Source organism: Tenrec ecaudatus, chromosome 14 (genome assembly GCF_050624435.1).
Source record: "Tenrec ecaudatus isolate mTenEca1 chromosome 14, mTenEca1.hap1, whole genome shotgun sequence".
NCBI classification, from domain to species: domain Eukaryota; kingdom Metazoa; phylum Chordata; class Mammalia; order Afrosoricida; family Tenrecidae; genus Tenrec; species Tenrec ecaudatus.
In genome coordinates this window covers 1,082,951-1,101,824 of record NC_134543.1, presented here as the reverse complement: position 1 = coordinate 1,101,824, position 18,874 = coordinate 1,082,951, and the positions used below count along the sequence as shown (strand labels likewise).

The following is an 18,874-nucleotide window of genomic DNA, read 5'->3' as shown; positions in this document are numbered from 1 at the left end:
AAGTTGTCTGCTTCCATAAAGATTTACAACCTGGAAACCCTACGGAGTAGTTCACTCTGTCTTATAGGGGATCTAGATGTAGCGGCCTGATCTGGGGTTTTGTCCTGTTATTGCCATTTTATTACATCTGTATATTATAAGCCCAGTGATGCAGTGTCAACCATTGCTGCTTTAGAGATACCTTATTTCCTTAAAGAGATGAAGAGAAGTAAACATGAAGCAATTTTAGTCTTAGATGGTAAACCTGTACATGCACTGTTCTGGTGCTTTCCCTTCACTCTCCAAGGTCAGGGTCTTTCCCATGGAAGGACTTTGTTCAGGCTTCCCGTAGTGGGCTGGTTCTCTCAGCGGTGTTCCGTCTTTCTCCCACCTTCATTTGGCTGGGTAGCTTTGCTGGATAGAGAATTGTTGGTTTGAGCACTTGGAATATGTCATTCTGCTTCCTTCTGGCTCCAGTGCCTCCAAGGAGAAGCCAGTGGATAATCTTACTGAGGTTATCTGTTTTTAAGGTCCTCCTTATCTTTGTCATTTGACAGGTTGATGATGATGTAGCTAGATGTGGATCTCTGTTTCATTCTGTTTCAGGTAAATTGAGATTCTCAGATCTGAATATGCATGAGTGTTGTGATAGTTAGGTTGTGTGTCAACTTGACTGGGCCAGGATTCTCAGGAGTTTGGCAGTTGAAGCCTCCCCCATGATGTGACTCAGCAATGTAAGCAACTCTATGATGGAATTGGTGAACAGCCAAACAATTGTGGAGAGATGAGGGTGGAGGTGGAAAATCACCCCTTACCCAGGTCAACCTGGTGATGTCATGTTGGGATGTGGACTACATCACACATACAGACACTGCGGAGAGCCCCCTTCCCTTTTTCCTGCTCACCTGGATCCTGCATCTGGCTTCTTGGTACTTGGAAAAATGGCCTGCCATGTTAACCTGCTGGCCAGACAGCATTCATTCATGGAGCCTCCACCAACCTGCTTCCTGGCTTGTGGGCCCTGGCAGCTGTGTGCGTTGGCAAGGGTCTCCAGCTCAGCATCTGGCCCATGGGCTGGGGCTAGACTGAGCCTGCCTACTCTGTACTGTCTGCACTGCTCTCTTGATAGCAATTTCTTATACGTAGGTAAGTATCACGGTTTTTGCTTCTCTGGCGAACCCAGCCAAACACATGTGTTTAAATCTACTTTTGGAAGTCTCTGGCCACCCTTTCTCCAAGACTTTTTTCCTCCCACTGCTTTGGGGGTTCCATCACACAGACTGATAAAATGTGTGGCCATCCCGCTGTGCTGGTCCGAGGCGCCGGCCACTCTCCTCCAGGGCGTTCTCTGGTCTTCAGGTTTCCATCCTCTCAGATCTGCCGGTGTTGCTTCCCTGAGATTTTCCACGCTTAGTCAGTATACTTTCTAACCCACATTTCCATCTGACTCTTTTAAATGATTTTCCATTTTTCCTGATGTTATATGAGCACTTGACACTGAATCTGCCTTTAATTTTCTCTCCATCCTTAGAGTAGGCACTTGGAAAGGCTCCCATTTCTGTGGACTGTTTTCCCGTTTGAGTAGGACTCGAGCCACCCTGTGTCTTTACACATCATCGTTTTTGCTGAAATTGGCATGTTTGGATAATGTAGTATAACAATACAGGGTTTTTGTTGTTCCCCACCTGGGAGGGTGTTGTGACTTTGTTTTGCTGTATTGTAGTAAGTGGCATCTGGATTTAAACTGCAGAATTGGCCTTCCCACGGTTGCTCTAATTCTCATCGGTTCACCTTGCTTCTTTGGGGCTGTCTGTCTGTGTGCCTGCAGTGTTTGGTGCTCATTCCGTTCACAGTCTTTAGAAGTGCCCGGGTGGACAAGCCCTCAGCTGCACTCTGAGCCAGGCTCAGGCCCCTGGTCACTCTTTCCTGCCTGTACTGTTGGCACCGCGTCCAAGCCTCTCCTGTGCTGTGTGTGCCTGCATGTGCACGCAGCCTCCCACCCTGGGCTGTGGGGAGCCGGTCTCATTTTGGTTAACCCTCACTTTCCCAGCCCACTCTGGGGATGCAGGGTCACCCCTGGTGGGACCACACCTATGACTAGTTGAGCTGTGACTTGGCTCATCTGTCTTCTGCTACCTACCATTTCTGACACGGGGTGCACAGGGCATCAGATCCCCGAGGAAGTATGGATGCTGGTGTCCGTGGCTCCCCTCCCTGCTGACCCAACTCAGTGCTGGCCTGAGCTGGTGAGTGGGTGGGATGGGAGCAGCCTGGCAAGGCCCTGCTGCTGGTGCCCACAGCTCAGCATTCCTCACCAGAAAATGCTTCTGAGCGTGCCTGCCTGTGGTTGGTCTCAGGAGCCTGGAAATGCTTGTTTTGACTTTCTGTTCAGTGTTGTTAGAGAAGACTTCAGATCTCTTCAAACGACCAGGGTTTCCAGTCTGCCTTCCACAGTGGGTGATCTATCTCAAGAAGGGTTGGAAGTCTTGTTTTATCTCACAAACCTGAGGCAGGAATTCACCAAACCAGTACTGGGGCATTGACCCCATTTTGAATGTGCTTTGGATTAAAATATTCTCTTACAACTCTATAAAATTGGCCTTTAAAAAGTGTACTATAGTTATAATTCTGAGGGAAAATAAATACTTGAATTTAAAAATTCATGTTTTCATTACTAATGTATATCTAAGAGAATCTGGTTTTTGTTGTTAAATTTTAGCTTGTTCTGTCATTTGAAGCCAAGAGAGAGGATTGCCCCTAAATGGCATGAAAATCCTTATGATTGGAATCAGGTGAGTAGGAAGCAGGGCACCACCCTGAGAACCTGAGGGGAGATGGGTCCCCTGGTGGGCACACGGGCTCAGGACTTAAGTGGGCTGGGGGCAGGACCGGGAGGACTATTGGCCCCAAGCCCCAGCCTGACATTGGCTGGGCGGACTGCAGCCCACCAGGCACCTTAGTCATCCTGCCAGGGGGTTTAGGAAGCCAAGCAGGGGTGGGGTGGTTGTGCTGGCACTCAGCAACGAGAGCAATGGGGGAAGGCGGCACGTGGGCATGGTGCCAACGCTCTTGGGAAATTCAGAAAAAGTTTTCTGAAATCTTACATTTTGTGTGCCTCCTAAGATTTGTTTGTTGGTTTTGTTCTGTGTTGTGATGGGCACATGTGAGGCCTGATAGAGGTGAGCCCTAGCGGTAGCATGGGAGCTTCGGTAATATGCCAACTCAGGTCTTACGTGAGTCCTGTAGCAGGTGCACCTGACGGACACTTGGCCTGTCTCTTAGGTTGACCCCAAACTAGTCATGGAGCAGGCCGACCAGGAGGGAAACCGCGGGAAGAACACCTTTCTCTACCAGCTCCACAAGCTGATTGTGCTGAACGTCTAGTTGCTGGTTAATACCGTCCAGCACTCGCCGGGAGAAGCGTGGAGATGCGGACTAAATGGCTGGCCCCAGAGAGCCCCACCCCTCCTGAGACCACAGCTTACTCTGTCAACTGCTCCAGGCTGGCTGCCTACCTCTGGCCCTGCACACACGGAGGGGGGGGGGGGCGGGGCGGGGCAGCTATCGGGCCATTCAAGTAGAAAAAGTACAGAAGCCAGGCTTTTCTGAAATCAGAAAATCAAGGTATTAAATGGTTTAGAGAAAAACTGCTTTGAAAGGAGACATCATTTGGAAAGAGATCTCTGTTTTACTTTAAATTTGTGGTGGGAAATGGCAGTAGCCAGGATTGTGTGTGCAGGTCCGAACTTCACCTGCTTATTGTTCTGTTTCAGTCTTTTCACCTGGGAGATGGGTGCAAATCTATGTGGCATTTTCTCCATTTTTACCCCACCCCCAAGAAGGAAATGATCTCATTTTGGTAAAGCTAACTTAACTGTGTGCATTTTCAATTTTAAGTTAACAATTCTTAGACCACATTTTGTAAATCATACAGATCGCCTGGCAACTAGTCTATTGTGTTGAAACAATAAAAGATCAGACTAAACTTCATTTTCTCTTGGTTTTCAATCAGAGGACAATAACATCTATTTCATTTCTAAAAACTCAAAATTTCTAAAACTGATATGAGTTATACCAATCCTCCCTCAATGCAAGAATACTTTATTTTAACAAACTGGCATTCTGTGATGCTCACCCTCCCAGCACAATTGCTGAAGACAAAATGGGTGCATAAACAAATGTGGTGAAGAATGTGGATGGTGCCTGGCTATCAAAAGATATAGCCTCTTGGGTCTTAAAGGCTTGAAGTTAAGTAAGCAGCCATCTAGCGGACATGGAAGACAAGCCCACATGGAAGAAGCACATCAGCCTGTGCGATCATGAGGTGTCAACGGGATGGGGTAACAGGCATCAGAAGATCCAAAACAAACAAACAAAAAACATATTGTTGAGAACAAGGGGGGGGAGGGTCAGAGCAGAGACCCAAACCCCATCTGTAGACAATGGGACATCCCCTCACAGAAAGGTCACAAGGAAAGTATGAGTCAACCAGGGCTCAGTATAGCACTGATAAAACATAACATATTCCTCTGGTTCCTTGAGGCTTCCTCAGCCCCGACTATCATGACCTCAGCCCTACCTTTCAATGCGGGCTAGACCAGAGCGTGTGCACAGGTACAAACAAGAGATAAGAGCTCAGGACACATGGAATCCAGGAACAGGAATGGGAGTAGTGATAGCAGGAGGGTAGGGTGAAGGTGGGGAGAGAAGGGGAGGAAGGGTGAACTGATCGCAATGATCAATACATAACCACATACTCCCTCCCAGGGGGATGGACAACAGACCGTGGAAGAAGGGGGACATCGGTCGGTGTAAGATATGAAAATAATTATCAGTCAAGGGATGGCGGGTGGGGAGAGGGGGAGTTTAAAAAGCTGATACCAAGGGCTCAGTAGAAAGTAAATGTTTAGAAAATGGTGGTGATGTGCAAATACGTATGATACAATTGATGTATGGATTGTTATAAAAGCTATAAGAGCCCCCAGTAAAATAAAAACATTTAAAAAGAGTTATACCAAAACCTTGTGCCCCATAGCAACCCTACTACACAGGACAGAGTGGAGCTCCTTATGGACGTTGAGACTAAATCGTTCCCAGGCCAGGCAGGTGCCCTCGTGCTTCTGGGCAATGCTGACATGTGGTTGGCTTCCCAGCCTATCCCACAGCACCCCAGCACTTCTTGAAGAAGTGTCAGGTGCCATGGAACGGGCCCCCACTCCTCGAGACGCCCGGTCTCACGGCCTGCCCCACTCTCACAACCATTGCTAGGTCGGAGCCTGTTGCTGCAGCCACTGGCCAGTCCATGCCATCAAAGGTCTGCATCTGACTGCCTGCCCCTATTCTACCAAGCATGATGTCCTTTCTCCAGGAACTTGCTCCTCCTGACAACATGCCCAAAGTACATGAGAGAAAGTCTCAAATTCCTTGTTTCTAAGGTGCATGCTAGTTATACTTCCTTTAAGACAGATTTGTTTGTTGTTCTGACAGTTCATGATATGTGTAATTTTATTCACTAAATAACTCAAATGCATCCATTTTCCAGTAGCCTTATTAACAGTCTAGCTTTTCACTTGCACATGAGATGATTAGGAAAAAGCAAAACATGTTTAGATTGGGTGCACCTTAGCGATGTTGTTGCTCTTCAACAACATCTTAAAGGTTCCTGTGCAGCCTATCTGCCCAGTGCAATATGTCCTTTAATTTCCTACCTGCTGTTTCTATAGGTATTGATTGTGAAACCAAGCCAAATGAAATCCTTGGCAAATTCAATCCCCACCCCCCGTTTATTATTGTGTTAGTCTGAGTTGAATAGAGAAACAAATCCAGAGACACTCATATATATGTGTAAGAGAATGTTATATCAAGAAGTAATTATGCATCAATAAAGCAGCCCAGCCCAGTCCAGATGCAGTCCATAAGTTTGATATATCCGATACTAGTCCATAAATTCCTCTTCAGACTCAAGCCATACATGCAATGATGCCAAATGCAGGAAGATCACAGAACACGGCTAGAGGCCAACTGTGGAACAGACCATCTCATTGGTAAATTCAGGTTGAAGCTGGAGAAATTAAAACAGGTTCATCAGAGCCAAGATACAACCTGAATATACCCCGCCTTAGGCTATCTCAAGGATAGATTTAATGCATTAAACACTGATGACCAAAAGCCAGCATGTTGTGGGATATCAAAGATAACATACAAGAAACCAGGTTATTAAAAAGCCAGGAAAGAAAGACCCAAAAAGGATGTCAAAAGAGACTCTCAAACTTGGTCTTGAACATCGAGTTGCTAAACCAAAAGGAAGAAATTAAGTTCAAGAACTGGACAGGCAATTTGAAACAGTGGTCCAAGGATGGGATGTGCGAAATCCCTGGAGTTAGAAAACCAGAAAGGAGGGACACACCTGGTATTTCTCAAGCTGAAAGAACTGAAGAAATTGAAGCCTGAAGTTTCAGTAATGAAGGACTTTCTGGGCAAAAGAATAAAGATCAAGCAACATGAGCAGTCAAAGAAGATAGAAGTACGCAGAATAACTACCAAAATCAATGTTGGGCATCACCCATTCCAAGAGTTGGCATATGGTAGAGATCCAATAGTATTCAACACAACAAAGGTCATATGTGAAAAACCAGTGGCCAGAATTTTCTCACTCAACAGAGCAAAACAGAATTTCCCTTGCAAATGGGAACCAGACTGCCTGGTCTTGGCACAAGGGACTCCATTTTGAGTCTAGCGCCTCCATCTTAGCTCTCAGAACTCACCCCTTGCTGGCCTCCCCTCACCTCGCTGAAAACCGCAAGTTCTGAGAACCAAACATCCCCGGAACCAGGATGTTCTTTGAAGATATGTGTGCTCCACCGGTCCCTGACCTATAGATAAGTTTGATGATCGCTTCCCATGTGAAACCCCTATCTATGCGAGCATGTCCTCTCCAGCTGTGCCTGCCAGCAGGGGGTATAAAAACACAGCCAGAACTCCCCACTGCGCGGTTTCAATAGCTCAATACCTGAGCTGCTGAACCCGCCCGCAATTTTCTCAATAAAGCCTCCTTCTAAAACTTTGCCAATTGGATCTTTGGTTCTGTTTCGCGCCCCAACAAACCTTACATTCTTGGTGCTGAAACCCAGGAGGGAGTGTGGCTCCCCCCTTCCTTGGGGGTCACCCTCGAGAGCCTCCCCTTCTCCCCCAAAGTCTTCAGGACCTTCGGGCGCAGCGCTTCACCTCAACTCTCAAGCGCGTTCAAGACCAACCCGCAGCCGCCCTGGTGAGTCTCCTTTAACTGCATTCCTTTCCTATCTCTTCAAGCTTGGTTTCGGTTTCTCGAGCTCCACCACTGGAGTTTTCCCATTCCGAGACATGGCCATGCCTGGAATTCTTCCTTAGACCCCAGGGGTCTCAGGAGAGTGATTGTCTTTGAGACGTCTTGCCAATCCATCTCCCTCCCTCCTTTGCTGCTGTCCTAGGCAGGACTCACCTGGGTGCCTCCTGCCTAGACCCGCTCACCCAGAAACCGAAATCTTGCCTCTGCTCTAGCTCTCTTGCCTCCTCTCTCTCTCCCTCCCTTTTTCTCTCCCTCACCACCACTCCTGCATTTGCCTCACAGGTGGCCTTTTGCATCTTGCTCTCCCCTCTACCTTATACTACCTCTACCTCTTATCGGGCTGTTGGCAGTAGGTCTAGCGGCAGCCGCTCCCGACTATTGGACTAACCCTCAGAGGGTTGGCCTGGGTCCTAAAGAATTTCTCTGGTCTGGGGTAGGACTGGTAAGGATTCTGAAATCCCCTATGTGCAGGCTTTTTGGAACTTGCATTCCTGTCCCGACCTCTGCAGCCATTGCTCCACCCACCAAATAATGTTAGTCCAGTCTTCCCCACAGAAGGAACCTGTCATTCAACCCCCTGAGGAACTACCCGAGCTCCTCAGCGCGGCTCCTGCCGCCTTACCAGTCCCCTCCACCCTCTGCACTGCCGACCGCTTGTCCGAAGCTCTCCCCTATCCTCACCGGTTGCCTCTCATACCCATTCCCACAGCCCTCCTGCTGCCCTCTGCCCGCTGAGGGAAGTCGCAGGCCAGGAGGGACTCGTTCGGGTTCATGTCCCCTTTTCTCTGTAGGACCTCTCACAAATAGAAACCTGCCTGGGCTCCTTCTCGGCAGACCCCTCCAAGTTCATTAAAGAATTCACCTATATTTCCCAGACATATGACTTAACCTGGCATGACATCCAAGTGATCTTTGCTTCCACCCTAACCTCTGAGGAACGCTCAAGGGTGACCGATGCCGGACGCCAGCTAGCAGACAAAGACCACACCATTGATCCAGATGTCCCTCTGGGGCGCACACCATCTCACTGGAGGACCCTGGTTGGAATTACCAGCCCAGCCAGCGGTCTGACCTTCCACATAGAAATCTCATGCTCAGATACCTCCTCAGGGGCCTAGAGACAGTCTCCAACAAGGTTGTTAACTATGACAAACTAAGAGAAGTTACTCAAAAGGCAGATGAAAACCCTGCTCTTTTTCTTAACCACCTCCAGGAGGCACTCACAAAGTACACTCATCTAGACCCGGAGTCTAAAAGCAGGGCTTCTAGTTTAGCCTCCCATTTCATCTCTCAGTCGGCCCCTTACATTAGGAAGAAGCTAAAAAGGGCTGAGGAGGGCCCTGAAACCCCAATACAGGATCTGGTAAAAATGGCATTTAAAATTTCCAACGTTCGGGAAGAGACGGCTGAGGCCACTCGCCAGGTGAGGGTCCAACAGATGGTTAACCTCCATTCCCAAGCCCTGGTAGCAGCCCTAAGGTCGGCAGGTAATCCCGTCCATCGCCGTGCTCCTCAGGGGTGCCAGCGCCTACTGCCAGGAGCCTGCTTCAAATGTGGCCACGACAGCCACTGGGCAAAGGCTTGCCCCAACCCCAGGCCTCCTACCAAACCATGCCCGCTGTGCAAATGGCCAGGCCACTGGAAGTCGGACTGCCCAACCCTGGCTCTGCCCCCGGCCCCGCAAAGCCGAGGCACCGAGATTAAGGACATTCCAGACGCGGAGCTGCAAAGTATGGAGTTGCTGGGGTTCATGGACTGAAGAGGCGCTGGCTCCTCGACTCTGGTAACCCTCGCCGAGCCCAGGGTCAAGCTCCAGGTAGCGGGTGAGTCCGTCTCTTTCTTGGTGGATACAGGGCCTACCTATTCTGTGATTCCCCTCTCACTTGGGCCCTACTTTTCCTTCCCAGACCTCTGTAGTAGGAATTGATGGGTCCCCCTCAACCCCCAGGCAAACCCAACCCCTCTTTTGCACATTTGATAAAACTCCATTCTCGTACTCCTTCCTGGCTATCCCCTCTTGCCCAGCCCTGCTACTAGGCAGAGACATTTTGTCTAAATTAAAGGCTACTATTTCCTTTTCTAGCCCCTCAACCTCCTCTAATCTCCTAATGGTCATGCTCAACAGTCAGGATCACACCCCACAACCCCTTGTTAATTTCCCGCCTACCAGAAGTATCACCGGAGGTGTGGGACACAAGCACCCCCTCGGTTGCTTCCCATCATACCCTGGCACTAATTAAACTGAGGAATCCTGAAGTTCACCCCAACCGACCACAGTTCCCTATTTCCAGAACACACCAACTGGGCCTCAAGCCCATAATAGATAGATTATTGAAGCAAGGTTTGCTCATGCTGGTAAATTCCCCTTGTAACACTCCTACCAGTAAAAAAGCCTAATGGACAATACCGCCTCATGGAGGATCTCCGCCTGATTAATGCTGCAGTAGTCCCCATCACTCCTGTAGTCCCTAACCCCTACACTCTCCTATCCTGTATCCCTGCGGGCACCACCTACTGTGCCGTCCTGGATCTCAAAGATGCTTTTTTTTACCATTCCTATACACCCAGACTCTCGGTTTCTGTTTGCGTTTACATGGCATGATCCTGTTACTGATTTATCCCAACAGCTTTTCTGGTTGGTCCTCCCACAGGGTTTCCGAGATTCTTCTCATCTGTTCGGACAGGCTCTCGCCAAGGATTTGTTAGTGTCCCCTGCTTTCGTCATTTGTATTGCAATATGTAGATGACTTGTTGTTATGCTCCCCCTCTGAGTCGGATAATGTGTCCGCCGCCACCATCCTACTAAACTTCCTGAACTCCAAGGGTTGCAAGGTTTCTCCCTCCAAGGCTCAAATAGTGCTTACTGAAGTCACGTTCCTTAGCCTGTCCATAGGCCCCACCCACCGGGCTATCACGTACGACAGGATCAAAGCCATTCAGGCTCTCCCTACTCCCCGGTCTGCATCAGAAATCTTATCCTTTCTGGGTCTAGTGGGATTTTTCAGGCAATGGATCCCTAACTTTTCACTCCTGGCCAAACCCTTATATCAGGCAACCAAAGAGTCCCCCGTGGGCCCCCTTACTCCCCAGATTGTACACCATGCCTTCCTTGTGCTAAAGAAAGCACTCTGCACCGCTCCTGCCTTGGCTTTACCGAACCCCTCTAGGCCTTTCCTTCTGTATGTAGATGAAAAACAACAGATAGCGTTGGGAGTCCTAGTGCAGCCTATGGGCTCTACTCCTGTCCCAGTCGCTTATCTCTCCAAATAGTTGGACCCTACTGTTTGTGGGTGGCCACCGTGCCTTTGAGCTCTCGTGGCCCCTGCTGAATTAACTATTGAAGCCAGAAAAATCCATTCACTACAGCCCCTGACCGTTCTTGCCACCCACCCTCTCACTGACCTCTTGCCTCAGCAGGCTCTTCCCCACTTGGGGCCCTCTCGTATTCAGTTGTACCACTTACTTTTTCTGGAAGACCCCTCGATAATCTTGTCTCACTGCAGCCTGCTTAACCCGGCTACTCTTCTCCCTGCTACTGAACAGGCCCCCATGCAAACTCATTCATGTGTAGAAGTTATCCACACCTTTCAGTCTCCTAGACCGGACCTCACAGATCAACCTCTGCCAGACGCCGAGCTCACCCTGTTGGTAGACGGAAGATCCCTAGTGGATAACTTGGGAAGCTGACAGGTGGCTTATGCGTGGTAACGTCTTCTGAAGTAATGGAGGCAGCCTCGCTTCCCTCAGGCACCACCTCCCAACAGGCAGAATTGGTTGCCCTCACACAGGGCCTCACCCTATTCAAGGGACGGTTAGTCAACATATACACCAGTTCCAAATATGCTTTTTAAATTGCTCATACTCATTGCATGTAGTAGAAAGAACGAGGTTTCCTTACCACGAAAGGAACCCTGACTATAAATGGGCGGCTCACTGCTAAGCTACTAAAAGCTATCCTTTTACCCAGAAAGCTAGCTATCCTCCATTGCCGAGGACACCAAACTTCTAGCGACCCCATAGCTAAAGGTAATGCCTTCGCAGACCGTACTGCCCGCTCGTTAACCCAGGCTCCCTCTCCCATCCCCAGTCCAACATGCTTTCTGTCCTCTATCTACTCCCCAACATACACAGACCAAGAAAATACCCAGTATTGTAATCTTCCTCAGCGAGAAGGGTGGGTGTACAAAAACCACCTACTCATCCTCCCGAAGTTACAGTGAGAAACCATAATCACGGACATACACAATTCCCTACACATTGGACCTGAAGCTTTACATAAATTCCTAACACCCATTTTTCACCCCACTGGGCTATGGGACACGGTCAACACAGTCCATGCAAAGTGTAATGCGTGTGCTCTCTCCAATAGCCAAGGAGCTCAACACCCTCGTAAACAGCTTCACCAAATGCGAGGGCACCTGCTGGGACAAGACTGGCAGATAGACTTCACTCATATGCCAAAACACATTTTCAGGATGGATCGAAGCTTTTCCTACCTCCTCTGAAAGTGCAGACGTAGTCGCTGCTCACCTCCTTCAAGACATCATCCCATGGTTTGGCCAGCCGGCTTCAATCCAGTCAGCCAACGGTCCAGCCTTTATATCCAAGGTACAGCAGGCAGTAAACACCTCACTGGGCATTTGCTGGAAATTCCACACGGCATATCATCCTCAATCTTCAGGTAAGGTTGAGCGGGTCAATGGCCTCATAAATCAGCAGCTTACCAAACTCTCTCGAGCTACTGAACAACCTTAGACAACACGCTAATTCCGCTATCTCCGAGCCTTCTCCAGCCTCCCCCGAGCTCCCAAAATCCGTACATCCAGGAGTCGCTGTATTAATTAAATCGCTAACACCCAAACCTTTGGCGCCTCGGTGGGAAGGACCGTACAGTCATCCTCACTACCCCCTCGGCAGTCAAAGTAGCGGGCTTGCACTCGTAGATATGTCTTTCCAGGGTAAAACCGGTGACCAAAACTGACCATGGCCACCAGTGGTCTGCCCAGCCTACTGGTCCTCTGTCTCTCCACCTCACTCGCCTCACCAAGCCAGACAGCCAAGCCTAGTATAACCTCTCCTTTCGCTTGGAGGTTTTTTCTAAGCGAAAATTACACCATGCAACCAAGAGGTTGGTGAGGACATGGTATTAAGCTGACGGGGGAAGGAAAAATTATTGCTACCGCTGATTGCCCCCCCCACTGGGTGTGCCTCTGCACTTTTTCTCAACTTTTCCGCCTTTACCGCTTTCAAAGGGGCGAATAAAGGTCAAGAATCCAAGAACGCAATATGTTTTCTATATGACCAAAACTCTTACCCTGCCTGAGCAGAACAGTGGAAAAATGAGAACGTCGGCTGCCCCTGGAAGAAGTGCACCATCCATCACGCTCATTCCTACCCTATTAGCAAATCTCACCGATTTTACTGGTCAGGAAGCCAATATACCCTAACCATCCCAGATCCCTGAGATAATAGATGGACTAAGCCAGTAGAAGGTGGCTGGTACCATTGATCAGGGGACTCCTTTCCCTCCTCCAAGATCGTCATTTGGAGATCCCTAGTGCAAGTTCAACCCACCGTTCACCATATCATCCAGTCCCAAGAACAACAAATTTCCAGAGTTTCTGAGTCCCCTTTCTCCTGACTGGCCTTACTGCAGCAGGGACTTGCCATCGCCAACCTTACTGAACTAGGCAGCCTTTCCACCTGCCTCATGTGCGCGGCCCTGTAACGCCCTCCCCTAGCGGCAGTACCGCAGTACCGGCCCCTGCCCTGCCACCCTCACTTAACATGACAACCGCACAGCCCATAACCATTTCAATTGTCCCCCTGTGTATGCAACCAGAAGACGTGAAAGTGCCATTCGGCTACTCAAATACATCCTCTCAGTTTTGTAATACAACCCAAACCCCCATCTGGACCGATAACAGCCCCAGAAGGATTTCTCTTCTGGTGCAACCATACTCTCACCAAACACTTAAATATCAGCGCCACTTCTACCCTCTTGTGCCTCCCTGTCACTTTAGTCCCACAGCTCACAATATACGCTCCAGCCGAGTTCCAGGATAAGTACATAGAGGTGCACGGCCGCCGAGCTAAGAGGGCAGTTTTTCTCCCTATAATTGTAAGTCTCTCCTTAACCTCGTTAGCAGTGTGGTAGGACTCAGTGGTGAGGCCCTTGGGCACTCTACCATAACAATGGACAAACTAGCCACCCGTTTCCAAATGGCCCTTGATGCTTCAAGTTCCCTAGCTCTCTACAAAGACAAATAACCTCTCTTGCCCAAGTTACTTTACAGAACCGTCATGCTCTAGACCTCATCACAGCTGAAAAGGGAGGGACCTGCCTCTTCCATCAATGAGTCGGGAGTCATGGAAACCAATAAATTCAACAACTTGGAACACATGGACAAATTCGTGGAAAAACAATCCCTCCCTAGACTATCCCCAAAGGAAGTCAAGAATCTCAACAGACCCATAGCAATAGAAGAAATAGATAAGGTTATCAAGGGATTACCAACAACAATATCCCCTGGGCCAGATGGCTTGACAGGAGGATTCTACCAAGCATTTAAGGAAGAACTAACACCAATGCTACACAAACTCTTCCAGAACACAGAAAAAGAAGGAAAACTCCCCAAACTCCTTCTATGAAGCTAGTATAACTCTGATACCAAAACCAGGCAAGGATTCCACAAGAATCGAGAACTACAGACCAATATCCCTAATGAACATCGATGCAAAATTCCTTAACAAAAAACTGGCCAATAGAATACAAACATACATACATACATAGAACACCATGACCAAGTGGGATTCATACCAGGGATGCAGGGATGGTTCAACATACGAAAGATCATTAGTATCATTCGCCACATAGACATGAAAAAGTATAAGAACCACATAATATTGATAGATGCAGAAAAAGCATTAGATAATATCCAACACCAATTCCTGTTTAAGACATTTGAGAAGATATGAATGGAAGGAAAGTCCCTCATGACAATACAAGCTATATATGAAAAACCAACAGTAAACATGGTAGGTAGTCAAGGGAGAAAAGAGAAACACAGTCCTACTGAAAAGAGACCAGACAACGATGCCCCTTGTCCCCACTCTTATTTAATATCGTGCTGGAGGTTTTAGCTAGCAACATAAAGCAAAGAAAAGACATCAAAGGTATTTGTCTGGGGAAGGAAGAGGTGAAACTATCATTTGAAGATGATAAGATTTTATATGTGGAAAATCCCAAAAATCTCCACAAGGTGAGAACCTGAAGCAATAGAGTTTAGCAGAGTGGCAGGACACAAGATCAACAAACAAAAGTCCATCGGACTGCTAGACACATCAGAAAAGACCACAGAAGAGAAGACCAAAAAGGTGATACCCTTCACAATAGCCAAACAAAAATGGAAATATCTAGAGATATACCTGACTAAAAGAACAAAAGATCTATATGAGGAAAACTACAGAGCACTATTACAAGAAACCAAGAGTGACCTCAGCAAATGGAAGCATACCCCATCCCCGTAGATTGGAAGACTCAATATAGTAAAGATGTCAGTTCTGCCTAAGGCACTATATAAGTTTAATGCAATCCTGATACAATTACCCTCATCTTCAAAGAAATAGAAAATCTGATTACCAACTTCATATGGAGAGGGAAGAAGCCCAGAATTAGCAGAGAACTCAAGAAGAAGGACACACTGGGAGAGCTTGCTTTACCTGATTTTAGCACATACTGTACAGCCACAGTTGTCAAAACCGCTGGGTATTGGTACAATGACAGATACTCAGACCACTGGAAAAGAACTGAAACCCCAGAAATAAAAGCATTAGCATACAGACAACTGATCTTTGATAAGGGCCCCAAAAATATACAATGGGAAGCAGATGCCCTGTTTAACAAGTGGTGCTGGAAAAAATGGATATCTACCTGCAGAAAAATGAAATAAGATCCTTACTCCATGCTTAAGAATAAACTCAAGGTGGATCACAGACCTTGAAGTTAAACACCAAACTATTAGGGCCATCAATGAGGAAATTGGGACCAACTTGAGAACTTTAGCACAGAGAATACATAAGCTATCGGAAATAGGGAAGAACACAAACAGAGTAGGCAAAAATTGACAAATGGGATATACTGAAGATAAAACACCTGTGTACATAGAAAGAATTCACCAATTGCATAAGAAGAGCGTCCATGGACTGGGAAAATATCTTTAGCAATGACACCTCAGACAAAGGCCTTATTACTAAAATCTACAATACACTGCTAGCTTCCAAAAAGAAAAAAAAAAAACCTAATTGCCCACTGGGGAGGTGGGCAAAGGACCTGAACAGAGGTTTCACAGGGGCAGAAATCTGAATGGCCAACAAACATACTCTGTTTCCCTGAAAATAAGACAGTGCCTTATATTAATTTTTGCTCCCAAAGATGTGCTAGGTCTTATTTTCAGGGGATGTCTTTCCATGAAGAAGAATATGGTACACATTTATTGTTCATTGTTTTATTAAAAGAGACCTTGCACTTCCTGTCTGCTCTGGCTGCGCTGCGGCCAGCAGTGAGTTTCTGGTGGCGCACACCGCTACAGTCCAGAGTTATGGTAGTTTTAGGGGGGCCTTATTTTCAGTTAGGTCTTATTTTGGGGGGATGCCTTATATTTCAGCAAAAAACAAAACTGTAAGTAGGTCTTATTTTGAGGGATGTCTTACTTTTGGGGAAACGGTATGAGAAAATGTTCCCGATATTTGGCCATAGAGAAATGCAAATTAAAACAACAATGAGGTACCACATAATACCCTCAAAGATATCCCAATTCAAAAATGAGAAAGCAACAAGTGTTGGAGGGGCTGTGGAGGGACAGGAACTCTCATCCGCTGCTGGTGGACCTGTAGCTATGTACAGCCACTATAGAAATCCATCTGGCAATATCTAAAACAGATGGAAATCGAGCTACCATATGACCCAGCAATCCCCCTACTGGGCATATACCCAGAAGAGGCAAAAAGCAAACCAAGGCCATACATCTGTGCTCCAATGTTCACTGCAGCACAGTTCACAATTGCAAGGAGTTGGAAACAACCCAAATTTCCTTCAACTGATGAGTGGGTTAAAAGACTGTGGTACATACATACAATGGAGAATAATGTATCGCTAAAAAGCAGTGATGAATGTATGAAGCACATGGCTGCATGGGGAGAACTGGAGGAAATCATGCTAAGCGAAGTAAGCCAAGCACAAAAGGACAAGTACAACATGAGTCCCCTGAGGTAAGCTTTAAAAAAAAAATGCAAAAGGGCATAGGAAAAAAGCTGTATACCAACATTCCGGGGGTGAGGATCAGGTAGTATGGCAGGGGCCAGACCAAACTCAGGGATGCCTATGGTAGCCAAGTAAAAAGGAGAAGGGAAAGGGGAAAAATAATCTTTTTAAAGAAATGGGTAGTTGGGGCACAGGGGTATCCCACTCAAGGGGAGGGTATTATTTATATCTCCCCAGGGAAACAGGGACCAGACTTCAACCCGGTGCTCCAAGATGTGAATGCCACATGCTGGCATGGAGTAGGGAACCAGTGGAGAGGTATGAGGACTCAGTCCCAATCCCAACCACGTGGACACTTGCCCCTCCCCGCAGAAGAACTTATTTCAGAGGACAGCACTGAACCTGCAGCTACGGAAGAGAGTCATGTCTGATCAGAGCACATGGGAGCAAATGAAGGGGGAGGAAGAGAGAGTGGAGCACATCCTGGCCCACCAAGCCTTGAGGACTATATTCCCGCTCAGAATAGCCAATCCACAGAGAAGACCACACGGACGGCCCCACTTTGAGACACACATTCCTCTAACCCATATACCTACAGTGAACAACACTGGAGACACAGTGCGGGTATTCCACCCAATCTGATCCCACCATCCCGAAGTGAAACACTAAGGGTGTGCAACAAAACAGCAAGGGAAACAGCAACAAAGTCCCCAGGAAAACCAAAAATAGACTTTGGGGCCAGGGCTTGGTGCCCCAACAGACTCAACTGGAAAACACTCCTAAAGGCCAACAAACAGTCCTTGAACTAACTACAAGCTTTTCTTTCTTGTGTTTTTTTTGTCATTGGCTTATTGGTGGTGGTGGTGGTGTTTTATTTTGTTACTTGCTTCTCTGTCTTGTTTTTGTGCATGTTATTATCTCCACAGGTCTGTGTAAATAAGAGTGGCTGAACAATCTGGAGGGGAAAATTAATGGGACCAAAAATTCCAGGAGGACATAGGAGAGAGCATGTGGGGGGAAAGGTAGTGGTGTTAACAAACTCAGGGACTAGGGAAACAACATGTGATCCAAATGGTTGGTGAAGAGGGTGTAGGAGGCCTGGTAGAGCGTGATCAAGGGGAATGTAGAGGAATTACTGAAACGCAAATGAAGACTTGAGCATGATAGTGGGACAAGAGGAACGTAAAAGGAAATAGAGGAAAGAGCTAGGAGGCAAATGGCATTTAAAGAGGCCTAAATAAAAGCATGTACATATGTAAATATATTTATATATGAGGATGGGGGAATCTATGTGCTTATATTTATAGATTTAGGATTAGGATAGCAGATGGACATTGGGCCTCCACTCAAGTATTCCCTCAGTGCAAGAGTACTTTGTTATGTTAAACTGGCATTCTATGATGCTCACCTGCCCAACAATGGCCGAAGACATAGCGGGTGAATAAGAAAATGTGAAGAAAGCTGATGGTGCCCGGCTATCAAAAGATATAGCGTTTAGGGTCTTAAAGGCTTGGAGGTAAAAAAGCGGCCATCTAGCTCAGAAGCAACAAAGCCCATATGGAAGAAGCACACCAGTCTGTGATCACGAGGTGTCGAAGGTATCGGGCATCATCAGAACAAAAAGGCATATCATTGTGAATGAGGGGGAGTGCAGAGTGGAGACCCAAAGCCCATCTATAGGCAATTGGACACCCCCTTAAGGGTCACAGGGAGGAGGCAGTCAGGATGCAATGTAGCAGTGATGAAACATACAACTTTCCTTTAATTCCTAAATGCTTCCTCACTCTACCACTATCATGATCCCAATTCTACCTTACAAATCTGGCTAGACCAGAGAATATACGCTGGTACAGACAGGAACTGGAAACAGGGAATCCAGGGTGGATGATCCCTTCAGGACCAGTGGTGAGAGTGGCGATACTGGGAGGGTGGAGGGAGGGTTCGGTGAAAAGGGGGAACTGATTACAAGGATCTACATATAACTTCCTCGGGGACAGACAACAGAAAAGTGCATGAAGGAGCTGATGCCAGGGGCTTAAGTGGAGAGCAAATTTTTTTAGAGTGATGAGGGCAATAAATGTACAAATATGCTTTACACAATTGATATATGTATGGATTTTGATGAGTTGTATGAGCCCCTAAGGATTTTAAAAAGAAGAAAAAGAAAGATCAAATGAATTCAAATTGGCAAAGAAGAAGCAAAACACTCACTATTCACAGATGACATGATTTTATGTGTAAAAAGCCCCACTCACCAAACAAAAAAAAAAGTTGGAAATTAATTGATTAAGCCCCTGGCATCAGCAATA

General features: G+C 47.2%; 1 protein-coding gene across 1 annotated transcript in view; it reads left to right on the top strand.

Moving 5' to 3' along the window:
- TDRD9 (tudor domain containing 9) overlaps window positions 1–3,495 on the top strand; it is a 95,069-nt gene extending 91,574 nt beyond the window's left edge. Inside the window, exons 35-36 of the mRNA XM_075530830.1 lie at window positions 2,699–2,771; window positions 3,262–3,495. Coding sequence (XP_075386945.1) covers window positions 2,699–2,771; window positions 3,262–3,363 — 175 coding nt within the window. The 3' untranslated portion in view covers window positions 3,364–3,495. The remainder of the gene's footprint in view (window positions 1–2,698; window positions 2,772–3,261) is intronic.
- The last annotated feature ends 15,379 nt before the right edge of the window (window positions 3,496–18,874 follow it).